Source organism: Hylobates moloch, unplaced genomic scaffold (genome assembly GCF_009828535.3).
Source record: "Hylobates moloch isolate HMO894 unplaced genomic scaffold, HMol_V3 SCAFFOLD_47, whole genome shotgun sequence".
In the NCBI taxonomy this organism is placed as follows: domain Eukaryota; kingdom Metazoa; phylum Chordata; class Mammalia; order Primates; family Hylobatidae; genus Hylobates; species Hylobates moloch.
In genome coordinates, this window is record NW_026652322.1 from 967,940 (window position 1) to 993,449 (window position 25,510).

The 25,510-nt window shown below is 39.4% G+C and overlaps 1 protein-coding gene across 1 annotated transcript in view; it reads right to left on the reverse strand.

Annotated features, from left to right (window-relative positions):
• The window catches only part of LOC116463643 (ras GTPase-activating-like protein IQGAP1), a 111,391-nt gene that overhangs the window by 57,430 nt on the left and 28,451 nt on the right, over positions 1-25,510 (reverse strand). Inside the window, exons 3-8 of the mRNA XM_032146818.2 lie at positions 16,318-16,474; positions 12,926-13,003; positions 8,822-8,898; positions 3,125-3,192; positions 1,908-2,021; positions 836-1,014 (exon numbers count right to left, since the gene is read on the reverse strand). Of these exons, the coding sequence (XP_032002709.1) occupies positions 836-1,014; positions 1,908-2,021; positions 3,125-3,192; positions 8,822-8,898; positions 12,926-13,003; positions 16,318-16,474 (673 nt within the window). The remainder of the gene's footprint in view (positions 1-835; positions 1,015-1,907; positions 2,022-3,124; positions 3,193-8,821; positions 8,899-12,925; positions 13,004-16,317; positions 16,475-25,510) is intronic.

Consider the following 25,510-nt stretch of genomic DNA (forward strand, 5'->3'; position numbering starts at 1 on the left):
CTCTGTGGCCCAGGCTGGAGTGCAATGGCGTGATCTCAGCTCACTGCAAGCTCCGCCTCCCAGGTTCCCGCCATTCTCCTGCCTCAGCCTCCCGAGTAGCTGGGACTACAGGCACCCGCCACCATGCCCGGCTAATTTTTTGTATTTTTAGTAGAGACGGGGTTTCACCGTGTTAGCCAGGATGGTCTTGATCTCCTGACTTTGTGATTCGCCCACCTCGGCCTCCCAAAGTGCTGGGATTACAGGCGTGAGCCACCGCGCCCGGCCGCCTGTGTGAAGTCTTAAATGAGATCCTTAGATTCCGTTTTTTCAAGTCAGAATCATTTAACTAACTTCCACATACGCATAACAATTGTACAAAAACATTTTACCCCAGAGAATCTGGGAAAGAGGAAAGACTATGTTAATATTTAGAGATAATCTTTCCAAAGGGCACTATTAATTTTAATGGCTACGCTCTAGAATTTTATTTATATAAAATTCAAGAAGCAGAGGTCAAAAAGGAGTCTCACACCAAAAGATTAGATACTGCATCATTCCATTTGTATAAAATTCTTAAAAAGGTCAATGGCAGCAATAGAAAACAGACTGGTAGTTGCCTGGGCTCAGGGGTGTGGGTGAGGTGGAAACTGTCTGCAAAAGTGCACTAAGGAACTTTTTGGGGGTGATGGTTAAATGATCACATATATTTGTCAAAACTCAAACTGTACATTTAAAATTCGGTGAATTTTGTTGTATGTAAACTGCATCTCAATAAAATTGATGTTTAAACTGGAACCATATCAAATGATGGAATAATATAAATTAATTAGAAAGAACAGATGTTGCATTTTACCCTGTTTTTAGCATTTGTCATTTTGTCCTGCTTAGCCTGGTAAAGTATATCCTGGTAAGTGGATGCCAAGGGCTCTTCAAGATTTACAAGCATGGCATTGGGATTTTTCAAAGCTGCAAATGTGTCGGCTGGAATTCTACGGTCAATAGCTTCATTAATAGCAATAACAGCAGCATGTACTAAAAAAAAAAACAAAAAAAAGCAACAGAAACACTGAGATTATATAGATTACAGGATGTATATCACAATAGAAAACAACATTGCACCCCCCAATAGAGATAGAGGCTCCTTTTCACAGAGAAATAACGACCGGGGTTCGAAGACTGGCTCCCTGGGCCAGGCTATGAGCCTAGCCTCTTCCTTACAGTATGCAAAGCCACAGCTCCATCTGTGATCTAGTGATCCATGTTTGGGATGGTGAATTTGGAATCTCACAGAGAAATACTCGTAAGAGAGCCTTGCAAGGAGCACTTCCTCTGGAGATATTTGCCTTAATTACCAAGTAAACACCATAATACAATAAGAAACTCAATGAGCCATGGAAATACAGGACTTCCTTTCTTTTTTTTTTTTTTTTTTTTGAGACAGAGTTTCACTCTTGTTGCCCAGTCTGGAGTGCAGTGGCGTGATCTCGGCTCACTGCAACCTCCACCTCTTGGGTTCAAGTGATTCTCCTACCTCAGCCTCCCGAGTAGCTGGGATTACAGGCACACACCACCATGCCCAGCTAAATTTTTGTATTTTTAGTAGAGACGGGGTTTCACATGGCCAGGCTGGTCTTGAACTCCTGACCTCAGGTGATCTGCCTGCCTCGGCCTCCCAGAGTGCTGGGATTACAGGCATGAGCCACCGCACCCAGCCAGGATTTCCTTTCTAAATGCTTTCACTTTAAGCAGAATTAATCACGTATTTCCAAATAACAACAGCATGGAAGACTATGTGTTTACAACTACATCTGTGGACTTAAACTTGCTAGCAAGATTCATAATGTCCTAGATCATCACTATAGAATTAATTATTGGAAATGGTGGCAACAATCCCAGTTGAACCCACGAGATTTCTCTCTTCTTACATGCGGCTTCATCCACTGACAGTTCATTAGCCAGGATGCCCCCAATCTTGCTAAAGGCAGGCATCTGGATGCCATACTTCTCCAACTCAGTCTTCATGTTGTTGATTTCTTCTTCTACAGGAGGGAATTAATAACCAGTCAATCAAGCTAAGCACCTTTCCATAACCAAGAGAAGGAAACATATTCCTCAACTATGCAATGGGATAAAATGGCATTTACCTTTTAAGGTTTTAGAAGGATATAAAGATACAATGTATGGAAAGCACTTAACACAGTAATTGGTATATAAAATGCAGTCAAACATTGTTATTATCAAGGGCATCAAAAATAACTATAAAGTGAGAAGGTCCTACAGGAAATAGTTTTTCAAAATTGCTACTTATGGCATTTCCTACAATGAACTTACAAATGGAACAGCTTTAATGTGAGCTCAACAATAAGTGAATCACAGACTAAGTCAGTTATCTCAGTCTTTACAATCATTAGCTGCTATTCAACAATTTCATTTCTAAGGCAGAAAGCCAAATGATAAAGAAAACATGTAAGGTCTGGTCCTTTCCCCAGGTCTGGTGAATAACTTCCCTGGAAGGAAAAAATATCATGAACAGAAACTTTCTTACCAATTTTTAAACTTTCAAGCCTACAAAATAATCACCACTTTGAAAGACTTGAATCTATCTTACCCTTAAACAATATTACCACTGCCCTTTTTCTCCCCAACCCCTCATCTCTTCAAGCATCTGGCTATAGCAAATACACATAGAAACACCCACCCAAATAAGCTTAAATTTTAAAATTACTAAATTGCCATCTTTGTGTCATCTCACTCCCCACTCTCCCTCTTGCTTTGCCCACAACAGATGCTTGATAGAATGGAAAGGGAAAGATAGTTATAAAGCTTTTTTCAACATACCCAAACATTTAAGGTTATGTGTTAACATTATTATATGTTTTATATATGTTAATGTTATCCCCAATTTACATATAAGAAAACTGAGACTCACTAATCATGTTCACATTATAAGTGAGAGAACAGAGCTTGAAATTCCAAGTTTAGTGTTCTTTACCCCACATTAGAGAAGCAAATTATTCATATTTTTTTCACCTCCACTGCCAGAGTATTCTTAAAGCCCTAGGTCTTTAAAATTGGTACTGCTGGCTCTCCAGGCTATTTCCACATAATTCAAGCATTTCCTGCCAAGTCTGTAACTCCTTACCTGTGAAGTCAACCTTTCCATATAGGTCTTGAATCTGAGGGGCCAGGCCTAGCTTGAACAGGTACAAACTAGAAGATACAATATGCAAAAGGTTAGGCCTCCCAGCTGTGCCTAGCTGCCACCCTTAAAAGGAGAAAATCAGCATGAAGAATAAAATAGAAGCATTCTGAACACTGAGACTCCCAGTACCCACAACAGTCTCCTTTGTAGTTACAATACTCTATTTACCTCAGAGGTTTTTTTTTTTTTTTAGTTTAAATGACAACATTGTCCTAAAAAGTCACATAACACAATACAAAGAGCACTGGACTGGGAGAAATCAGTAGGCACAAATTCAAGTCCAGGTTCTGGCACTAACTCAACGTATAATTAGATGTTAATGGCCAGGCACAGTGGCTCATGCCTGTAATCCCAGCACTTTGGGAGGCTGAGGTAGGCAGATCACCTGAGATCAGGAGCTCGAGACCAGCCTGGCCAACGTGGCAAAACCCTGTCTCTACTAAAAATACAAAAATTAGCCAGGTGTGGTGGCATGTGCCTGTAATCCCAGCTATTCAGGAGACTGAGGCAGGAGAATCGCTTGAACCTGGGAGGCAAAGGCTGCAGTGAGCCGAGATCACACCACTGTTCTCCAGCCTGGACAACAGCGAGAGACTCCGCCTCAAAAAAAAAAAAAAAAAAAAAAAAAAAAAAGATGTTAACATTAACGTTCATATAATGTGAAGTGTCTCTTCATTTGTTTGCTTTCCTGTAATCAATAAGTTTTAAATAACAAGACATTTTAGAAAAGCTTCATAAAAATTATTCAGATGGCAAATCTTAAACTGAATTCATATTACTGATGGAAAAGTTTAATCCAGGTAATTTAACAGTTTTAGATAAAGAATATTTCATGTATTTTTACTTTTTAATTATCAGGTTGGTGAAAATTATTTTTACTTCTTAAACTTAAAAAATAATCAACTAGACTCTAAGCTTCATGAAAGCAGGGACAATACAGGGCTCATTCACTAATGTCTATCCAGAGCCTAGCATATATTAATAAACATTAATCAATATTTGACAGATGGATAGATGGATAAATTAATGTCCATAAGCCTGTGTTAAGTGGATTCTAAAGCCCTAGCTGATCAGAACCAATAAATTAGAAGAGATCAGAAGGGTATTTTACAGATACTGACAAAAGCAAGACATTGACCGTTTAAAGTAAGCAGGGAAATAAGAAATATATAAGAAATAAATCATAGAAACTTAAAGTGGTATACAGTTTTTGTAAATAATCTATAAACCTCAATATCATCTAAATACAAACACGCATCATGTACACTGCAATCACAGAACTGATCAAAATTTAAATTGTATATAATAAACCCAAATGTATAATAGAAAAACAAAAAAATAAATCGAGTATTCTCAAAACACACTAGAATTTATACATCCACAGAAGCTAATCATTTTCTCAGAGAAGTGCAAGTATAAGTCATATGTATATGATTAAATGCTTTTCTTTCAGGTAAAACACTCAAGATGGATATATAAAGCGCCTCTCTCAGAAGATTTTAAATGTATTCAAAAAATTCTCCAGACTGGGTGTAGTGGCTCACACCTGTAATTCCAGTACTTTGAGAAGGAGAGGCAGGAGGATAGCTTGAGGTCAGGAATTCAAAACAGCTTGAGCAACATAGCAAGACCTTGTCTCTACAAAAAAAATTTTTTAATTAGCCAGGTATGGTGGTGCATGCCTGTAGTCCTAGCTATTTGGGAGGGTAAGGCAGGAGGATAACTTGTGCCTGGGAGGTTGTTACAATGAGTCAAGATCACACCTCTGCGTTCCAGCCTAGGCAAAACAGTAAGAACTCTGCCTCTTTAAAAAAGAAATTCCAAAGCAAAATAACTAATAACTTTTTATACATGTAATATGTTTCCTTATATATTTTTCTCACTAATACATGACATCTGCATTCTTAATTAAGAGAATATTTTTCTCCAAGAATTTCTTTCTCATTTATTCCTACTTGGAAATAGGGTACAAGAAATTTTAAGAAAGTTCAAGAATGTTGCTGATATGGTTTGGGTCTGTGTCCCTGTCCAAATCTCATGTCAAATTGTAATCCCCAGGTGGGGGCCTGGTGAGAGGTGATTGGATCAATGGGGGCAGATTTCCCCCTTGGTGCTGTTCTCCTAACAGTGAGTGAGTTATCGCTAGATTTGGTTTTTTAAAAGTATGTAAGCACCTCCCCACCTCTCTCTTCCTCTTGTTCCTGCCATGTGAGATGTGACTGCTTCCTCTTTGTCTTCTGCCATGATTGTAAGTTTCCTGAGGTCTCCCCAGCCAAGCTTCCTGTACAGGCTGTGGAACCTTAAGCCAATTAAACCTCTTTTCTTTATGAATTACCCAGTCTCAGGTATTTCTTTATAGCAGTACAAGAACGGACTAATACAGTTGCTTTCACAGTACCAAGAACACTGAATTAGCTTTTAATGTCTTCCAATGGTAAATTAAAGGTGCTACAACCGTATCACTGGCTGATATAAAAAGTAGACGTGGGCCCCATCTTTAACTCTCTTTAATTATTACGAGTATTTTATGGAGATACGGGAGCTAAGAATGGATTCAAAATGGCCAGTTAAGTCCTCTTACCCACAATCAAAAGTACTTAGCTTCACACTGAAACTTATAAACCCTAATGGTGAACAGCACTTTCCAATCTTTGCTCCTGCTCTCCCATGCCTACTTCTACAAATATACTGTTAGGCACCTATAATGCGTCAGCCTGTAGCTGCGCTTCAATTTATTTTTCTTATTTCCTACTTAAGCTGTACTTTGTAGCAATGGGCAGAAGGAAGCTATGTTAACCTATCTGGATTCTAATTATCTTTTCTGTGAATGGTGAGTAACCTAGAAGTCACTATGCCAATCTCAAAGATTATTAATAAAGACCCTGAAACACAGCAGGTAATTAGGAAACAGAATCTACTACAGGTCCACAGTCCCTCATCCAAATTCTTGGAGCCAGATATGTCTGAATGATGAATTTCTCAGATATTAGAAAGTGTATTTCTATTTACAGTGTATATGGTATTATAAAGTATCCCCAGCAAGCCCTGGGGCAGCATCCCCAATCCAATACATTACTTTCCGCAGAGAAACACACAAACATAATCATGCTAAGGAGACAAATGAGCTTACACCAAACTTAAAATCAATTTTCAGATAGTTTAGGGTTTTAATTTAGGATAAGAGATTATGGATCTCTTTAACCCCCAAATCAGTTATTAGAATAACAGAACAGGGGAAACAGGAAGAAAGTATACAAGTATTTTGAGAATGGAAAACTGGGGTCTTATCTGAGAGTGGAATGTTATCTAATTTAGTATGATTAAAGTACACAGTGACTATCTCTGGAATAATGCCAATCAAGACTTTAGAGAAAACAAAACAAGGCAAGCAGGGAGGATACAGAGAGGTAGTACTTTTCTGTCACTGTTGATCCAAAGGGAGATGGAGCCTTATCCAATACAGCAAGGTGAGGAACCTGCTTTGAATATGGTTGTGTTTTGTCGTAAAAGTAGACACTCTCAGCAATTATAAATACTTCCTATATATTATGAAATGTTGCCAATCCACCCTTCAGGAAAAACACCATAAAAAAGAAACCATAAATCACAAAACACACTGCTCTATATATACTTTCTAAGCCCAGATTGCATATTCAAGAGAAATGGAAAACAACAGCAGACTTCCTCTCTTTCTCATTCTGACTCTACCACTAGGAAGGCATAGTTAATTCTTTAGGCTCTACTACAGAGAATTTGAAGGCCTGGAACCCAGGTTACACTGCAGAGTAGTGGCTACACAACTAGCAGAGAGGAATTCTGCTTCCACCTTCCGATATCCATTGCAGGAAAGGCCTTCACAAGATTATCAACATGGACAAATCCCATGCAACACTAAGCCAAACACAATACTCAGAATTAATCTGATCTGCACTCAGACACACATATTTGGTAATGTTTTGTTTTGTTTTTTAGAGACAGAGTCTCGCTCTGTCATCCAGGCTGGAGTGCACTAGGACAATCATAGCTCACTGCAGCCTCAAACTCCTGGGGTTAAGTGATCCTCCCACCTCAGCCTCCAGAGTAGCTAGGACTACAGGTGTATGCCACCATGCCCAGCTAATTTTTTATTTCTTATAGAAATGGGGTCTCGCTACATTGCCCAGGATGGTCTCTAACTCCTGGCTTCAAGCAATCCTCCCATCTTGGTCTCCCAAAGCACTGGGATTACAGGTATGAGCCACTGTACCTACCCAGCCTCAGACACATATTTGAAATTGCTACATTCTCAACACGAGATCCACAAGTTCTCAGCTATATTCATTCTTTTGTATGTTTCACACTGATTCCAATGATACCACAGATCTAGTACATGTTTGATCAAGAAACTGGAGACAATAGTCTTCTTATAGATCATTATTATATACCTACTCCAATGTAATTAACACTTAGCAAGCACAGATAGAGGATGCCATATAAGAAGTGCAGCCCAAACAAAAATCTCACTCATGTCCCACTTGCTCTGCCATCTTCTCCTTTAGTCCTGTGGCCATCAAGTAAATCTGCTAAAATACTACACTACTGTACCACAGGTTGAGTATACCAAATCTGAAAATCCAAAATCCAAAATGCTCCAAAATCTAAAAATTTTTGAGTACCAACATGACCCTCAATGCTATAATTGGAGCATTCTGCACTTCAGATTTGGCATGCACAACTGGTAAGGATAATGCAAATACTTCAAAATCCAAAATACTTCTGGTCCCAAGCATTTCAGATAAGGGATATTCAACCTGTATAAGCATCTACTAATATGCCATCCCACCATCCTTCTAGACTTGTATCTTTTCCTTCCAATTTAATTTAGTATTCTGGGGACCTGAAAATTAAGTCACATTCCAAATTTACCATGACATTATGGGAAAAAAAATATTTTCTCTCATTTCTTATTATCATGTTTGTGTTGGTATAAAAATTATTATTATTATTATTTTTTTGAGATGGAGTTTCGTTCTTGTTGCCCAGGCTGGAATGCAATGGTGCAATCTTGGCTCACTGCAACCTCTGCCTCCTGGGTTCAAGCAATTCTCCTGCCTCAGCCTCCCAAGTAGCTGGGATTGCAGGCACCCACCACCATGCCCAGCTAATTTTTTGTATTTTTAGTAGAGACGGGGTTTCACTATGTTGGCCAGGCTGGTCTCGAACTCCTGACCTCAGGTGATCCACCCGCCTCAGCCTCCCAAAGTGCTGGGATTACAGGCCTGAGCCACCGCACCTGGCCTATAAAAATTACTGAATAAATGAACAAATGGCTTAACAACAGCAAGGACCTAGATAACTAAATAAGAGACTGCACCCCAAGTGAATGCATAGTTCACAGAAACACTAGATCAATTATGAAAGATATCAGGTTTTCAGAACAAAATTATCTGCTATTAAATAAATAAATCCCTTCTCCAAACTCCCTAGAAAAACACAGCTGTTTCTCACCATTTTGTTCAGATAACAGTATTTTATCCTATTTGGAACTTTTGAAACTAATGAAAAAACTTTTTCATTCTTACCTCAAGGATAAAAAACTACACACTCAATTCAGATGTTATTCATAATTTCCTTATTTTGCCAAGAAAATTTGATTACCTGAGAGCATGGATACAGTAGATACATCTTGGCATGTTCTTTCGATCATAGATATCTGTAGTTTCTGGGTAAAAAATCTAGGGAGAAATAAAAGAAACAGAGAAAGGTATCCATTCACTGTGTTCATCTGACATTCACCAATCACCAATAATACAAATCAAACTATGGACAGTTAGAAAACATCGGTGGCATTCAGCGAATAACTTCATTAGGGTGAACAGACATTTCCTCATAAGAACTGCAAGGAATAAAATGCTATAATACAGAATAAAAAGTACTACTTGGAAAATCTCTATTTGGTCAACCCACTGAATTTCATTAGGTGTGAGTAGGTGATTTACTTATTTCAGACCCAGATACAGGCATATGAAGACCAAGTTCTAGTCCAGTTTAAATCCTGGACTGGTCTGAGTATGAGGTTTTCAGAACTACAATGCTCCTAGTTACTATCTACCATGCCTAGATGGAGAAACAACTCAACAATGAACATTTAGTAAGTGCTCTGGTTTGTGCAACCTGCTACATTTAGACATTGAAAAAAAGTATAAAATATTAAAATGTGTTTAATGCTTAGGAGAAATGGGAAGCTACACAGATGAAGTAGCTAGAATAGAGCATGTATGAGGGAATTTGGAAGACAAGTACTTTTCCATGGTAGCACTTACCAAAATCAATCATTTGTGTTTATGTGTTTGGCTACTCCAACAGACTATAAGCCACATGAAGGCAGGGCTAGATCTATGTTATTTATTAACTGCCATATCTTTGATATCAAGCCCAGAGCCAGGGTCATGGAAGCTCTACATTCAATGAGTTAGTGAATGAGGCAGGATAGGAACAGAGTAGATTTCGACTGGGAATAGCCTTGAATTTCAAGACGCATTCTCACAGTCATGTGGCATCATACAATTCAATCTGTAATTTAGGGAAATAAGGGGTGACAGTGGTTTGGAGAAGCAAAAGTCTGAATAATGAGGTGAGAAGAATTTGGATAAGCAATAAAGGCCTATATTAAGACTGAAATCATAAACTAAAGAAATGAGTGAATCATGATAGAGAGCAAAAGGCCTTCCAAACAAGAGAAATAGCCAGAATAAATAAAGCAAAAATAATCATGATGTGTTTGTGAGACAGTAAGGCAATATACCCTATTGTTTTTTAAAATCTACAGAATACATTCTAGAAAATAACAGAAAAATAAGGTTGGATAGGTAGGATAAAATCAAATTATTATGAGCAACTTGAAAGTCAGACAAGTCTGAACTTGATAAGCAGGACATAAAGAAGTAGCCTAGCTTTGGAGCTAAGGATAAAAATAGAGCCCTGGGGAGATCTGACTGGAGACAGGACATAGCATATGTTGACTAATGGGAGATTGGAGCTGGGAAGGTAGGCTGGGAGGCAATTTTAACAGTGGATGGATAAAAGAGATATTTCAAATAAATGGAGAAGGCTTAGGGAATGACCAGATTTAGAAGTTCAAGGTATCTCCAAAGTTTTGAGACTGGATGACTGGGAAAATGATGACATGGTACCATTTATTACAGGGGAAGGGAAGTTCAGTTAGGGAAAAGGTAGATGTAGTTTCAGATATGAAAAATTCTAGGTGACAGAAAGCTAACCAAGGAGAAATGTCCAGCAGCCAACTGAAGATATTGTGTTTATCTTATGTCAGCAAGTCTTGAGAATAAATGAAACCATGAAAATGGGAAAATGTATCTAACAAGGATTGCATCTTAAAGAATGTCCATCACTAGGACATGGAAGGTAGAATAATTAAAGAAAACAGGACTAGTTGAGCAGATTAAAAACAATTTTAAAAATCAAACTAAGAAATATCTCAGAGAAAAGGCAGCCAACAGTACCAATTATAATAAACAGTCAAAAAGGATAAGAACCAAAAAATTACTGCATTAAGTTTCTATAATAGGCCAGCATGTATCATATAAAGAGATTAGAAAAGACATCCCAATAGACACCATATATGTATTGTCGATTACGTATTATACATTATATTAAGGACAACAATACATTTGTAGGTTATCATTAGTTCTTATTACTCAGAAGTCTTCTGGGCCTAAATGTAGGGTGGACAATTCAAGGCTTACAGCCATGATTATCAAGTTGTTCCTGAGAGCCTTTAATACATTCTGTGTTTGTTGCAATTGTAGTCCAGGACAATATACTACTGTTAGTAAACCAAAAAAGGTAATAAAATCACATCATTAAAAAAGCATCTCGTAGTAACAACACTACTAGCAATTGCAAATATTAACAAAGCTCTTAGTATCATTCAAATGAGGTTAAATTGTCATTGCCCACTGGCAATATACTATATAAAAAACAGAAACAGGAAGTTACAGGTGCACAGTGTAATATTTTACACTATATAGTACAGTATTTTATACTATATTAAAAAACAGGGAAAGGAAGTTACAGGTGCACAGACAGGCCACGTAGCTATAAGAACTTGATGTATTGCATTTCCTAACATTTGTGGGGCCTAATTCTCAAACATACCAGTGGCAAGGAAGAGAACTTCAGAACTTTCTCTGAAAAAAAGAGGAGAAAAGCTAGTCTTCTGCAAAGACTCAGTTCTGATTTAACGCAATTCGACAGGTACGTATGCAACAATACATATCTGTTGTATATTGTATACATATCCATATACAATATATAATTATATATTGTAATATATTGTGTATATATAATATATAATATATTGTATACATAATGATTATATATTATTACAATATATAATTATATATTGTATATTATATAATATTATAAAATCATATATTATAATAATATATAATTATATATTGTAATATATTGTATAGGTAATATATATTTATTTACACAATATACATATTTGTATACAATATTTATATACTGCACAAAATACAAAATGTATACAATATTTATATATCACACAAAATACAAAATATAAAATGGTTTTAGCCACCTTCTGATACTCTACACCTCACTTTTTAAAAATAAATTTTCCTTTGGTTACAAAAATTTGAACTCTACAGGAAAGTATAAAGAAAATAAAAACCACCCTTAATCCCATCACACAGAAATGAAAACCGTTTTATCTCCTTACAAATTTTTCCCAAGAACACTCACTTTATTTTTACACAAAAATAGTGATCTGACCTTAGCTAGAACACAAACTCTTATAACCTTCAACTGTTTTCCCCCACTTAATACATCAAAGGTCTTTTATTTGGGTTGATATCCTTTTTAATGGCACTAGTATTTGGCTGTAACACAATTAATACCCCTTGTAAAGAAACATGTACTTTGCTATCAATTTTTTCTATCATAATCAATGCTAAAAAATCCTTCTGTACACATTTTTTTGGTGCTTTCTGATTATTTATTTGGGATAACTTTCCAGAAGTGGAATTCTTACGTCAAAGGATATAAACAGAAAAAACAGAGAACAAAAGAAAGAAGGAAATCAATCAATCCATTCATGTCTCTGAGTGACAATACAGTGTGGCAGTTATAGATTCAGGCAGGACTGGGATGGCAATTTCACTGAAAGCAACACTAAATAAACTCCTGAGCAAAATACCCAGAAGATGTACACTCCAATCAAAACTGCAGCCATGACCAAAAACAGATCCAGGAAGTAAACGTCATTCTATCACCTCTACAATTTAAAATATAAAATGACCCTTCATACTCCCTACAGATTTCTAAAATCTTTCCTTATATTTCCAAAGGTCAAATTTTAATGTTAACAACTTTGTGAATAAATAAAAACCACTGATTTGGTATTCTTTAAAATGGTGAATCTCACAGCATGTGAATTCTATCTAAGGAAAAATAGTAAAATGTAAGTCTACAATTTGATGTAGTAAAAGTAGATATCATCACGGGGAATTTCTCTAGGGTAAGGTGAAACAGGTATGCGGATTATAAAAGAAAAAGAACAAAACTATTTCCTAAGTCAAAAAGAAAGACATCTTTTAGTATTTAAAAAAACACCAAAGATTCTGAGAATAATTTTACAGGTAGAATGAGAACAGGTTGTTTGGGAGTTATGCCAAAACAGCTGGAACAAAGCCTAAACTATTATCTCAGGTAAGTTACCTTAGGCAATCCAATCTCATCCATGGCATTCAACCACTGAATCACATTATCAGTGTGTCTAAAGTGGAGGCCAGTAGCCTAGAAAAAAAAAAAAGAAAATTAGGTTTTGTTGGCTGTACTGAAGCAAATATTACATAAAAACTCTCTTCGCAAAAGTTTCCTCAAGAGATTTGACAAATTCTCCTTAATTTTGAGGTCATTATGCTCACATTCCAATACCAAAAAGCCAAATCCACATCTCAGCTCCTTTCACTTAGGAACCACCTGGAGAGCCTTCTTGTGTATAGTGTGCTCAACAGAACATGTGGTCTTTGGAGTTAAATTATCTTGGATTTAATTACTGGCTTTAGTAATCTACTGGTGACACTGGACAAGCCCCTTCATCCTTGAGGAACAGAGTTTTACCATCCAGAACAGCTGCTTTGTATGTATAAAAACTAAGTGAGATAATGCACATAAACAAATTAGTATGGTGTCTGAATACACAGAAGATGTTCACAAAATGCTGTATAAAAATACCACGCTGGGACGGTGGCTCATTCCTGTAATCCCAGCACACTGGGAGGCCGAGGTGGACGGATCACCTGAGGTCAGGAGTTGGAGATCAGCCTGGCCAACATGGTGAAACCCCATCTCCACTAAAAATACAAAAATTAGCCGGGTGTGGTGATGTGCACCTGTAATCCCAGCTACTCTGGAGGCTGAGGCAGGAGTATCGCTTGAACCTGGGAGGCAGAGGTTGCAATGAGAGCCAAGACGGCGCCACTGCACTCCAGCCTAGGCGACAGAATGAGACTCCGTCTCAAAAAAAATCAATCAGGGCTTTCATTCTATATATATAGATATCCCCTCTAAACTTCAATGTCTGCTTTTTTTTGAAACAGGGCTCCAGTTTGTTGTCCAGGCTGCAGTGCACTGGCACAATCGGCTCACTGCAGCCTCACCTCCTGGGCATAAGTGATCTTCTCACCTTTGCCTCCTGAGTAGCTGGGACTACAGGTGCATGTCACCACGCCCATCTAATTGTTTTTCTATTTTTTGTACAGCGGAGGTTTCACTTTGTTGCCCAGGCTGATCTCAAACTCCTAGACTCAAGTGAGGGCTCCCACCTCAGGCTTCCAAAGTGCTGGGATTACAGGCATGAGCCACTGCACCCAGCCATTTTTTTTCATCGTTGCTGCAGAGTCTCCACTCTCCTTTTACACTATCTGCAAAGTCTCCACTCTCCTTTTACACTATCTTCCCATTCTGCCTATGGAATAGCTCCAGAGTTGTCTTCAGAATAACTGTGTATTCAAAACTGAGCATAGGGCTGGGCACAGTGGCTCATGCCTGTAATCCTGGCACTTTGAGACACCAAGGCAGGAGGATAACTTAAGCCCAGGAGGTGGAGACCAGCCTGGGCAACATAGTGAGACCCCCATCTCTACACTAAAATTTGTTTAAATTAGCCTGGTGTAGTAGCATGCTCCCATAGTCCCAACTACTAGGGAGGCTGAGGTGGGAGGATTGCTTGAGCCTAGGGAGGTCAAGGCTGCAGTGAGCCATGATGGCATTACTGCACTCTAGCCTGGGTGACACAGCAAGACCCTGTCTCAAAACAAAAAACCAACCAACCAACAGCAAAAAAACCCACTGAACATATAAGTCTTTTTGATTAAGGAAAGTTTCTGTTTTTGATGTTAATTTCGGCTGAGTACCTATACCGTTCCTTGTTTTCCCTTTAATTTAAATGTAAAACATAAAAAATCTTTGACATTGTAGCCTTACTCATTCTGAGTTTGGGCCCAATTATTACAGCTGACCACCCTTACATTTGGTCTTGGTAATACAATTCTCCACTATCTTTCATAGTCATCCTTTTTCAAATAAGGGTTCACAGGTAACCTCTGTAGACAACAAAATTTGGTCCTTGTCAACATCCCCATTTTTTTTTTTTTTTTGGGAGACAGAGTCTTGCTCTGTTGCCCAGGCTGGAGTGCAGTGGCACTATATCAGCTCACTGTAACCTCCGCCTCCTGGGTTCCAGTGATTCTCCTGCCTCAGCCTCCAGAGTGGCTGCGATTACAGGTGTGCGCCACCAAGCCTAGCTAATTTTTATATTTTTAGTAGAGATGGGGTTTCACCAAGTTGGCCGGGTTTGTCTTGAACTCCTGACCTCAAGTGATCCGCCCGCCTTAACCTCCCAAAGTGCTGGGATTACAGGCATGAGCCACTGGGCCCGGCCCAACATTCCAACTTAATTAAGCAGTCTTCTTTTTTATAGCACCTTGAGACACAGGAATGAAACCCTCTCACTTATCTCAATTTTCTGAAACTGAATCACTTTCCCATTGTACCTTGAACTCCAGTATCGCAGGGTGATGTTTTTTCATGAAGTTACTTTTGCATTCAATTTGCCAACAAATCTCAGTGCTTAAAATTCATTTCTTTATTTTAAGAGACAGGCGGGAGTGCAGTGGCGCAATATTAACTCCCTACAGCCTCAACCTCCTAGGCTCAAGCAATCCTCTTGCCTCAGTCTCCCAAGTAGCCAGGACTACAGCATGTGCGACCATGTCTGGCTAATTTTTTTTTTTTGTAAGACAGGGTCTCATTATATTGCCCAGGCTACTCTCAAACTCCTGGTCTTAAGTGATCCTACCACCTTGGCCTTCCAAGTACTGGGATTACAGGTGAGAATCAGTGTGCCCAGCCTAAAATTAGGTTTTTTTTTGAGATGGAGTCTCACTCTGGAGTGCAGTGGCATGATCTTGGCTCACTGCAACCTCTGCCTCCCGGGTTCAAGCGATTCTCCTGCCTCTCAGCCTCCTGAGTAGCTGGGATTACAGGCATGCACCACCACACCCAGCTAATTTTTGTATTTTTGGTAGAGACAGGGTTTCACCATGTTGGTCAGGCTGGTCTGGAACTCCTGACCTTGTGATCCGCCCGCCTCAGCCTCCCAAAGTGCTGGGATTACAGGCGTGAGCCACCACGCCCGGCCCCAAAACTAGATTTAAAGTAGTAATTCCCCTAGTTACTTCTTCTACCTTCTAAAGAATTAAAAAATTCATCTACAACTAGGAAAATTTCTAGATATATAATATCATAAGAATTCTACCAGAAACAAAGACAGCTAAAGTTCTTTTCCTAGTACATATTTTTTTGTGGGGGGACAAGGTAGGGGGGAGGTGGGCTTTCCAGATAAATTCTAAAAGAGATGTAATAATATTTTCCTAGTACATATTGCCTTTGCACAAATTTCTCCATTCTGCCAGGCATTTTAAAGGCTATAATTTGTTGAAACAAACACATCTTACAGATACTTTTCAGTAACTCTTACACAAAACAAAACATGCTAACATTTTCAAGTTGACAGAAATCTAAGCACACAGCAAGGAAGGACTCACCTTGTATCTGGTCTGTTCTCGATCATAGATTTTTTTCAGGGACACTACTTTGGGAGAGAAGAAGTTCCCCAGTTTGGCAAGGTAGACCCCATTCCTAAGCCCCTCCTCCAGTTCTGTGGTGGGAGGCAGATCTTCCCCTAGGCATGCTTCCATCCACCTGCACAAAAGGAGAGAGGATGCAAAAAAAGAAAGGGAAGGTCAGAACTTTTCCTTAAGAGATTTTAAGCTTAATTTCCATTCTCCCTGGAGAAGCTTAAACTGAACATAATAGCACTCTTTTACAATCAGTTCCACACATATCCTTACCCTGCCTGGCCCAGTCAGATCTCAGAGGCGGGGAACTTAGGAAAATTGCTGAGCATGAATGCCACTTTCTTCTCCACCCCGCTTTCCTCTGCTGCAGCAACACAGCCAACTGGCTGCCCAGATCCTGACTGCTCCCAGAACCTCAGACCCTTTCCCTCAGTCCTTAAGATGCTCTTTAACAAATCCTAAGAAAAGTCATTTGTAACCGAAGCCACCGTTTCAACTGTTCGGAAGCTTAAATTTGTTGCTGACATTCTCTTCCAGTTTCAGAACTCAGAATCCACAGTGAATTTCTAGGTCCAAGTTTTAAGGTTGCTTGGGGGTTATCAAAACAGACTCAATTATTTCAGCTAAAATATTAAAAGAAACTCCTATGGAAGCAGTAAATAATGAATTCTGAGATTTTTGGAGGCAGGGAGGAGGTTGTAAAAAGGATAGGAAAAGAAAACCATTTTCCAAAAAGAAAAAGAATAAAACAAAGAAAAAAAGAAAACTGTATTTTCCCCTTCAAATATCTCTTAGGAAATTTCAGGAAAGCCTAAGATAAAACAAAGGAAAGTTTAGTTACATGTATTTTCTACCAACGGAAACATAGGTAACTAAAAATCATTTATGGCAATGGTTTTCTTTTCCCTTTCTTCTTTTTTCTTTTGAGACAAAGTCTCACTCTATTGCCCAGGCTGGAGTGCAGTGGCGTGATCTCAGCTCACTGCAACCTCCGCCTCCCAGGTTCAAGCAATTCTCCTGCCTCAGCCTCCCAAGTAGCTGGGATTACAGGCCTGTGCCACCATACCCGGCTAATTTTTTGGTATTTTTAGTAGAGATGGGGTTTCACCATATTGGTCAGGCTGGTCTTGAACTCCTGACCTCAGGTGATCCACCCACCTCGGCCTCCCAAAGTGCTGGGATTACAGGTGTAAGCCACCGTTCCCAGCTCAGTCTTGCTTTTAAATCTACTCTACCTTTAAATTAGCCAGCGTACTCTCTAATACATGAAGCCTGATGGGTATATGAATGGGCCAGATAATTTTCTGGTTGTTTCCTATACTCGATGATAAGCTTCTCTGCTGTCTTTTCTTTCTTTCAAATAGTAGAACTTAAATTGTCAGAAAGGGGAAAAATGAAACAAATGAGTTTTCCAGAAGAGTTGTCATAATAAATTAGATACCAATTTGAAATGGCTACAAAAATCTAAACTATACCTCTATTGAGCCTAAAGACGCAAAGGGCAATGTGGAAAAGAATGGCAGCTGTCGGTACGGAAAATAGTGTAGTTCAAGGATACATCTCATCTTTTTACTGCTAAAAAGGATGCTGATAAAATCATTCTGGCAAACAACTACTGGCAACTCCAGCTCTCAGGGGACAATCTAACTTGGGTTCTCATTAACAGGGAAAACCTAACAACCTCAGCCTAAGCCAAAAATGCCCTCAAGCACGTAACAGTACCAAAAAAAGTTACTTATTTTTCTTTTTAAAATGAAGTAAACACACAGGGAAAACTATGGATAGAGAGCACAGTAGATACTTTTGCCTTGAATCAGAGCCAGTTACCAGAGGTATTTAGGTTTTCCCCTTTTCTGAGATTTCTAGACAAAAATAAAAGGAGAGCCCATGGTAACATCTCCCAGCATTCTTTATATTTCCTTTCCCTAGTCCAGCTGCTATAAAACAGTCCTGACTTAGATGTTTCCTATAGCTGGGTAGAATACTCTTCGTATAACACAGGTGTCAGGTCAGAGAAGAAAGGCCAACTGTGATTTGGTGAAAGTGATTAAGTAGAAAGAATGAGCTAGAATAAACAGGGAGGCAAAATACAGTGTTTCTAAACAACTGCTCAAACCTGAAGCTGCCCTCCGAGTCACCTCACCACACATGTGGCTTGCCCACCAATCTGAGCTATTTCACAATGGAGTAGCACCTGGTTTGTTTATAAACTAAATCAGGACTAGCTAGGACGCGGTGGCTCACACCTGTAATCCCAGCACTTTGGGAGGCCAAGGCAGGCCGAACACTTGAGGTCAGGAGTTCCAGACCAGCCTGGACAACATGGCGAAACCCCATCTCTACTAAAAATACAAAAATTAGCCAGCGTGGTGGTGTGCACCTATAGACTCAGATACTTGGGAGGCTAAGACAGGAGGATCACTTTAACCTGGGAGGTAGAAGCTGCAGTGAGTTGAGATGGTGGCACTGCACTCTAGCTGGGGTGACAACGTGAAACCCTGTCACAAACTAACAAATCAGGACCAAAACTGCTTTGAAAAGTAAAGTGCCATGTTAACATTTTTAATGTTAGCAGAAGTTTAGATTCTACTCGAATTCCAAGATGACACAACAAACACTTCTTTCAGTCTTTCTCTACAGCTCACATGAGATTTGCCCTTCTTCCACTAAATCACAGAATCAGAAAATGTGGAAGCCAGGAAGCAAATGCACTTCTAGGGAAAATCCCTTTGTTTGTTTTTAATATAATATATATCTAAAACTGGCCAGGCACAGTAGCTCACGCCTGTAATCCCAGCACTTTGGGAGGCCAAGGCAGGAGGACTGCTTGAGCCCAAGAGCTCAGGGCCAGCCTGGCAACACAGCCAGACCCTGTCTCTACAAAAAATTTAAAAATTAGCCAGGCGTGGTGGCACGTGCCTGTAGTCCTAGCTACTTGAGAGGCTGCAGCAGGACTGTTTGAGCCCAGGAGGTCAAGGTTGCAGTGAGTTATGATCGTGCCACCGTACTGCAACCTGGGCAACAGAGCAAAACTCTGTCTCAAAAACAAAAAAAAATATATATATATATATATATTCATATATATGAATGAGACAATTATTAAACATTTCTGAAATGTTTATATTTTCCATGTTATTATATAGTTTCTGAAGACTTTAAGTTTACATAAAAATTTAACCAAGTCCTTAATCAGTCACCTATGTTAGACATTTATGTCATTTCTAAATGTTTTCAACAATTAAATAATAGTGCAAGGAATATCTTTGTGCACAGTATTCTTCTTTATTTAGAATTAATTCCTCAGGAAAGGTCCTTAGAAGTACAACTCCAAAATTAAAAATATAAACATTGAAAACGAATCTAACTGGCCATAAGCCTGCTCAGAGGCTAAGAATCTATTTGCACTTCCCCCCATTTACAAATAAGAATGAGGCTGATCCAAGGTCATCCAATAGCTAGTGGCAAAGATGGAATAACAAGACTGATTTCCAGGTTTAGAATCCTCCTCACAATATCACTGTAGCTTGCACTATATCACCTGAAAAGCCAAAAAGGGTTGAGCTCCACAGGCTGTCTAAACAGGGAAAAATCTCAGAACTACCAAGAAGAAAAAAGGCTGGTATCTCTCCACATTCTGCCTACTATTTAAAAATTAAAGGTATTTTAGCTTAACTAAATCCACCAGTGATTCTCAACTTAGGCACAAAACTTTTCTTATAAAACTTAAATATTTAGAACTGGTTAAGTTTGAGGCCGGGCGCGGTGGCTCACGCCTGTAATCCCAGCACTTTGTGAGGCCAACACGGGTGGATCACTTGAGGTCAGGAATTGGAGAACAACCTGGCCAACAGGGTGAAACCCCGTCTCTACAAAAAATACAAAAATTAGCCAGGTGTGGTGGAGTATGCCTGTAATCCCAGCCACTACTTGCAAAACTGAGGCATGAGCTGAGATTGCATCACTGCACTCCAGCCTGGGCAACAGCAGAGCAAGTCTCTGTCTTAAAAGACAAACAAACCAACCTGGCTGAATTCATTCTCCTACTGAATACTGTGTTCCAAGTATGGTCTGACCAGCCTGAAATGGAACAGGACTATCACCTTCTTCATTATGACACTCCATAACCACAAAGCGTCAGCTTAAATTATTTTATTACACTTTTTCAATCAACAGAGACTCCTTTTTTCCCCAAATGTAGAGCTGCTAAACCATATCTCTAGCTTTTTTTTTTTTTGAAACGGAGTCTCGCTCTGTTGCCCAGGCTGAAGTGCAGTGGCATGATCTCAGCTCACTGCAACCTCCACCTCCCAGGTTCAAGCAATTCTCCTGCCTCAGCCACCCAAGTGGCTGGGATTACAGGCTTGTGCCACCGCACCCGGCTAATTTTTATATTTTTAGTAGAGACGGGGTTTCACCATGTTGGCCAGGTTGGTCCTGAACTCCTGACCTCAGATGATCTACCAGCCTCGGCCTCCCAAAGTGCTGGGATTACAGACATGAGCCACCACGCCCGGCCTCTAGCTTTTTTACAAATTTAGCTTTATGAAGACATTATTAAAAAAAATTTTTTTTTGAGATGGAGTCTCAGTCACCCAGACTAGAGTGCAATGGCACGATCTCAGCTCACTGCAATCTCTGCCTCCCGGGTTCAAGCAATTCTCCTGTCTCCTCTGGGGTAGCTGGGATTACAGGTGTGCATCAGCACGCCCGGTTAGTTTTTGTATTTCTTAGTAGAGATGGGGTTTCACCATGTTGGCCAGGCTGGCCTTGAACTCCTGACCTCAAGTGATCTGCCCACCTTGGCCTCCCAAAGTGCTGGGATTATAGGCGTGAGCCACTGTGCCGAGCCTATAAAGACATTTAAAAATAAAACTATGGCTGAGGTGGGAGGGTTGCCTGAGTCTGTGAGTTTGAGGATGCAGTGAGCAGTGATCACACCACTGCATTCCCAGTCCGGGCGACGGAGTGAAACTCTTGTCTCAAAATCAATCGATGCACAAAAGAAAAATCATTGGCCAACACAACTTTTTACCAATTCTCATGTTTAACCCTGTCCTAGCAATAATCATAGAATCTCAAGGATGGAAGGCTCATTAAAGATCTTTCAGCCCATCTCAATTCCTCCACTCCCCTCACATGTTCTACTCCATCCCCAATTTGATACCTTAATGTTCCCAAAACATCTCAGCCAAATCAGGAAGCAGGCTGAACCTGAATGCTGACAGAGAATCAAACATTCAAGGTAACCCAGTTCATTTCTGGACTCCAGTAGTCAGAAAGTTTTTGTTAAGCCTGCATCAATTCTCTACTGGCACCCTAAGCTGCCTCCTGGAGCAAGAGAACGTAAAAATAAAAGCATAATGTGAGTAGCACTGGCCATGGACTTGGAAAGATCTGGTTCTATGTCCTGTCTCTGGCACTTACCAAGAAAGACAGTAAGCCACTTAACCAGTTCTTTCACTTGTTAAAAAAGGCTAACAGTATCTTCGAAGGTTTGTCATTGAGGATTAAATAAGATTGCAAGTGAAATATAGAGCTAGCACAGTGCTTGGATGAGTATTGAAAAAAATATTTGTGCCTTTCCTCCTATCCCCTCATGACGAGTCACATGCTGACAATTCCATAAGTAAAATGATTCCAGCTCCTTCAAGCACTAGTCATAAAAACAGAATAATAATAGCACCTACCCATAGAATGTTTATGAGGATTAAAGAGATGATAGTACATATAAAATACTAAGAACAGTACCTGGCACAGAGTAAGTACTCAAAACGTTACCAGGTATTATATTAGCAGTGTTAGACATCATCTCTGCCCCCTCACGTTTTTGCTCATCTCTGAACATTCTCCAACTGAATACTGTGTTCCAGGTATGGTCTGACCAGCCTGAAATGGAACAGGACTATCTTCTTCTTCATTCTGACACTGCATAACCACAAAGCCTCAGAATAAATTATTTTATTATGCTTTTTCAATCAACACACACTCGTTTTTCCCCGAATATAGAGCTGCTGAACTTTATCTCTACAATTCCATATTTAAATCATTATTTGCACTCATCTCCACAAACATATCTTCATGACAGACTCGACCAAAACCACAAGTAGAGTTCTGCAACAAAGCTCTTATATTTTTTATGTTTTTCACAAGAGGTGTAACAAGCAGACAGCAGGGTTCTTAATCTCTCCTCTCACATGGGATATTAAATATAAATATTCAATATTTTCTCTTCAAGTTTAACCCCAGAACTGCTTTAGCAAATCTCACTCAAATGCAAAATTTTTAAAAAGGTGATGTCAGATCTGAAACACAATTACTAAACAGGAAAGAAGTAACATAAAATGACTCACTTTCAATATAAATGACACTTAAAAAATAATCTTCACACCATGTGGCAGACATCAAGCCAAATACTTTACATGCATTATTATCTCAATCTTTGCAGCAACCTCTGAAGTATTATTGTAATTATTTTACGGATAAACTGTGGGTTCCAAAAAGTATATTCCAAGATTATCTGGCAAGTAAGCTCTCATTTGAACCCAAGTTGGTGTGATTCTGAAGCCCTTACTCTGTTTTTTTTTTCTTTTCTTTTTTGAGACAGGGTCTGTGCAGTGGTGTGGTCATGGCTCACTGCAGCCTTGACTTCCAGGGTTCAAGCGATTCTCTGGATCCTCCTACCTAGCCTCTCAAGAAGCTGGGGTCACAAGCACGTGCCACAACACCCGGCTAATTTTTGCCCTTTTTTTTGTAGAGAAAGGGTTTCACCACGTTACCCAGGGTGGTCCAAACTTCTGGGCTCAAGCCATCCACCTGCCTTACCTTCCCAAAGTGCTGGGATTACAGGCGTGAGCCACGGATCCAGCATGAAGCTAATACTCTTAATTGCTACAGTATACTTCCTCCTTCAACAATAACAATAGATACCACCTACTGAACATTCCCTTACAAATGCTCAAGTTCTGAAATTGGGCTTCCTGAAGTATCCCACACCACAATATATAACCTCATTAACAACCCTTACTTCTATCAAGCACTAAGGGAGAGGCCTAGTATTACACATTGGTGAAGCTGATACAATTAGTACAAAAATGAATGCTTATACAAAAGGCTATCTTTAATTACATAGTCTTTTTATTTTTTTTGAGACAGTGTCTCGCTCTGCCACTCAGTCTGGAGTTCAGTGGCCCAATCACGGCTCACTGTGGCCTCAACCTCCTGGACTCAGTGATCCTCCCACCTCAGCCTCCTGAGTAGCTGAGACCACAGGTGTGTACCACCACACAAGGCTAATTTTTAAAATTATTTGTAGAGACAGCAACTCCCTATGTTGCTCAGGCTGGTCTCGAACTCCTGGGCTCAAGGGATCCTTCCACCTCAGCCTCCCAAAGTGCAAGGATTATAGGCTTGAGCCACTGTGCTCGGCCTACATAGTAATTCTTATATCCTTTCATATTTATTCTATTTTTTAAAGTTTTGTTTTCTAAGTGTTTTAAGTCAATTCCTCAAAAAAAAAAAAAAAAAAGGTTTCTATTCTGACATCCACATATTCATTCAGGAAACATTTCGAACTGACTACTCTGTGCAACACTTATCAGTGGTATAACGTTGTGCTGAATACCAGTCCCCACCTTCAAGGGAATTACTCTCTGGTAACAGTTATAATTAAACAGCTAGCTACAATAGGAGATGATATTTGAACTAGGCTTTGCTCAAATAAATTCTATTTAGAGTAGTGAAAAATGGGAAAAGGAGACATGTAACATAAAGGAATGGCATAAAAATACCTAGGAATCCCACTTACAAGGGAAGTGAAGGACCTCTTCAAGGAGAACTACAAACCACTGCTCAGTGAAATAAAAGAGGAAACAAACAAATGGAAGAACATTCCATGCTCATGGATAGGAAGAATCAATATTGTGAAAATGGCCATAATGCCCAAGGTAATTTATAGATTTAATGCCATCCCCATCAAGCTGCCAATTACTTTCTTCACAGAATTGGAAAAAACTACTTTAAAGTTCATATGGAACCAAAAAAGAGCCCACATTGCCAAGACAATCCTAAGCCAAAAGAACAAAGCTGGAGGCATCATGCTACCTGACTTCAAGCTATACTACAAGGCTACAGTAACCAAAACAGCATGGTATTGGTACCAAAACAGAAATATAGACCAATGGAACAGAACAGAGCCCTCAGAAATAATACCACATATCCACAACCATCTGATCTTTGACAAACCTGACAAAAACAAGAAATAGGGAAAGGATTCCCCATTTAATAAATGGTGCTGGGAAACCTGGCTAGCCATATGTAGAAAGCTGAAACTGGATCCCTTCCTTATACCTTATACAAAAATTAATTCAAGATGGATTAAAGACTTAAATGTTAGACCTAAAACCATAAAAACCCTAGAAGAAAACCTAGGCAATACCATTCAGGACATAGACATGGGCAAGGACATAGACATGGGCAAGGACTTCATGTCTAAAACATCAAAAGCAATGGCAACAAAAGCCAAAATTGAGAAATGGGATCTAATTAAACTAAAGAGCTTCTGCACAGCAAAAGAAACTACCATCAAGAGTGAACAGGCAACCTATACAGAATGGGAGAAAATTTTTGCAATCTACTCATCTGACAAAGGGCTAATATCCAGAATCTACAAAGAACTCAAACAAATTTACAAGAAACAAACAACTCCATCACAAAGTAGGTGAAGGATATGAAGACACTTTGCAAAAGAAGACATTTATGCAGCCAACAGACACATGAAAAAATGATTATCACTGGCCATCACAGAAATGCAAATCAAAACCACAATGAGATACCATCTCATACCAGTTAGAATGGTGATCATTAAAAAGTCAGGAAACAGGCCGGGCGTGGTGGCTCACACCTGTAATCCCAGCACTTTAGGAGGCCGAGGCCGGTGGATCATGAGGTCAGGAGATTGAGACCATCCTGGCTAACACGGTGAAACCCCGTCTCTACTAAAAATACAAAAAATTAGCTGGGTGTGGTGGCGGGCGCCTGTAATCCCAGCTACTCGGGAGGCTGAGGCAGGAGAATGGCGTGAACCCAGGAAGTGGAGCTTGCAGTGAGCCAAGATTGCACCACTGCACTCCAGCCTGGGCGACAGAGCGAGACTCCATCTCAA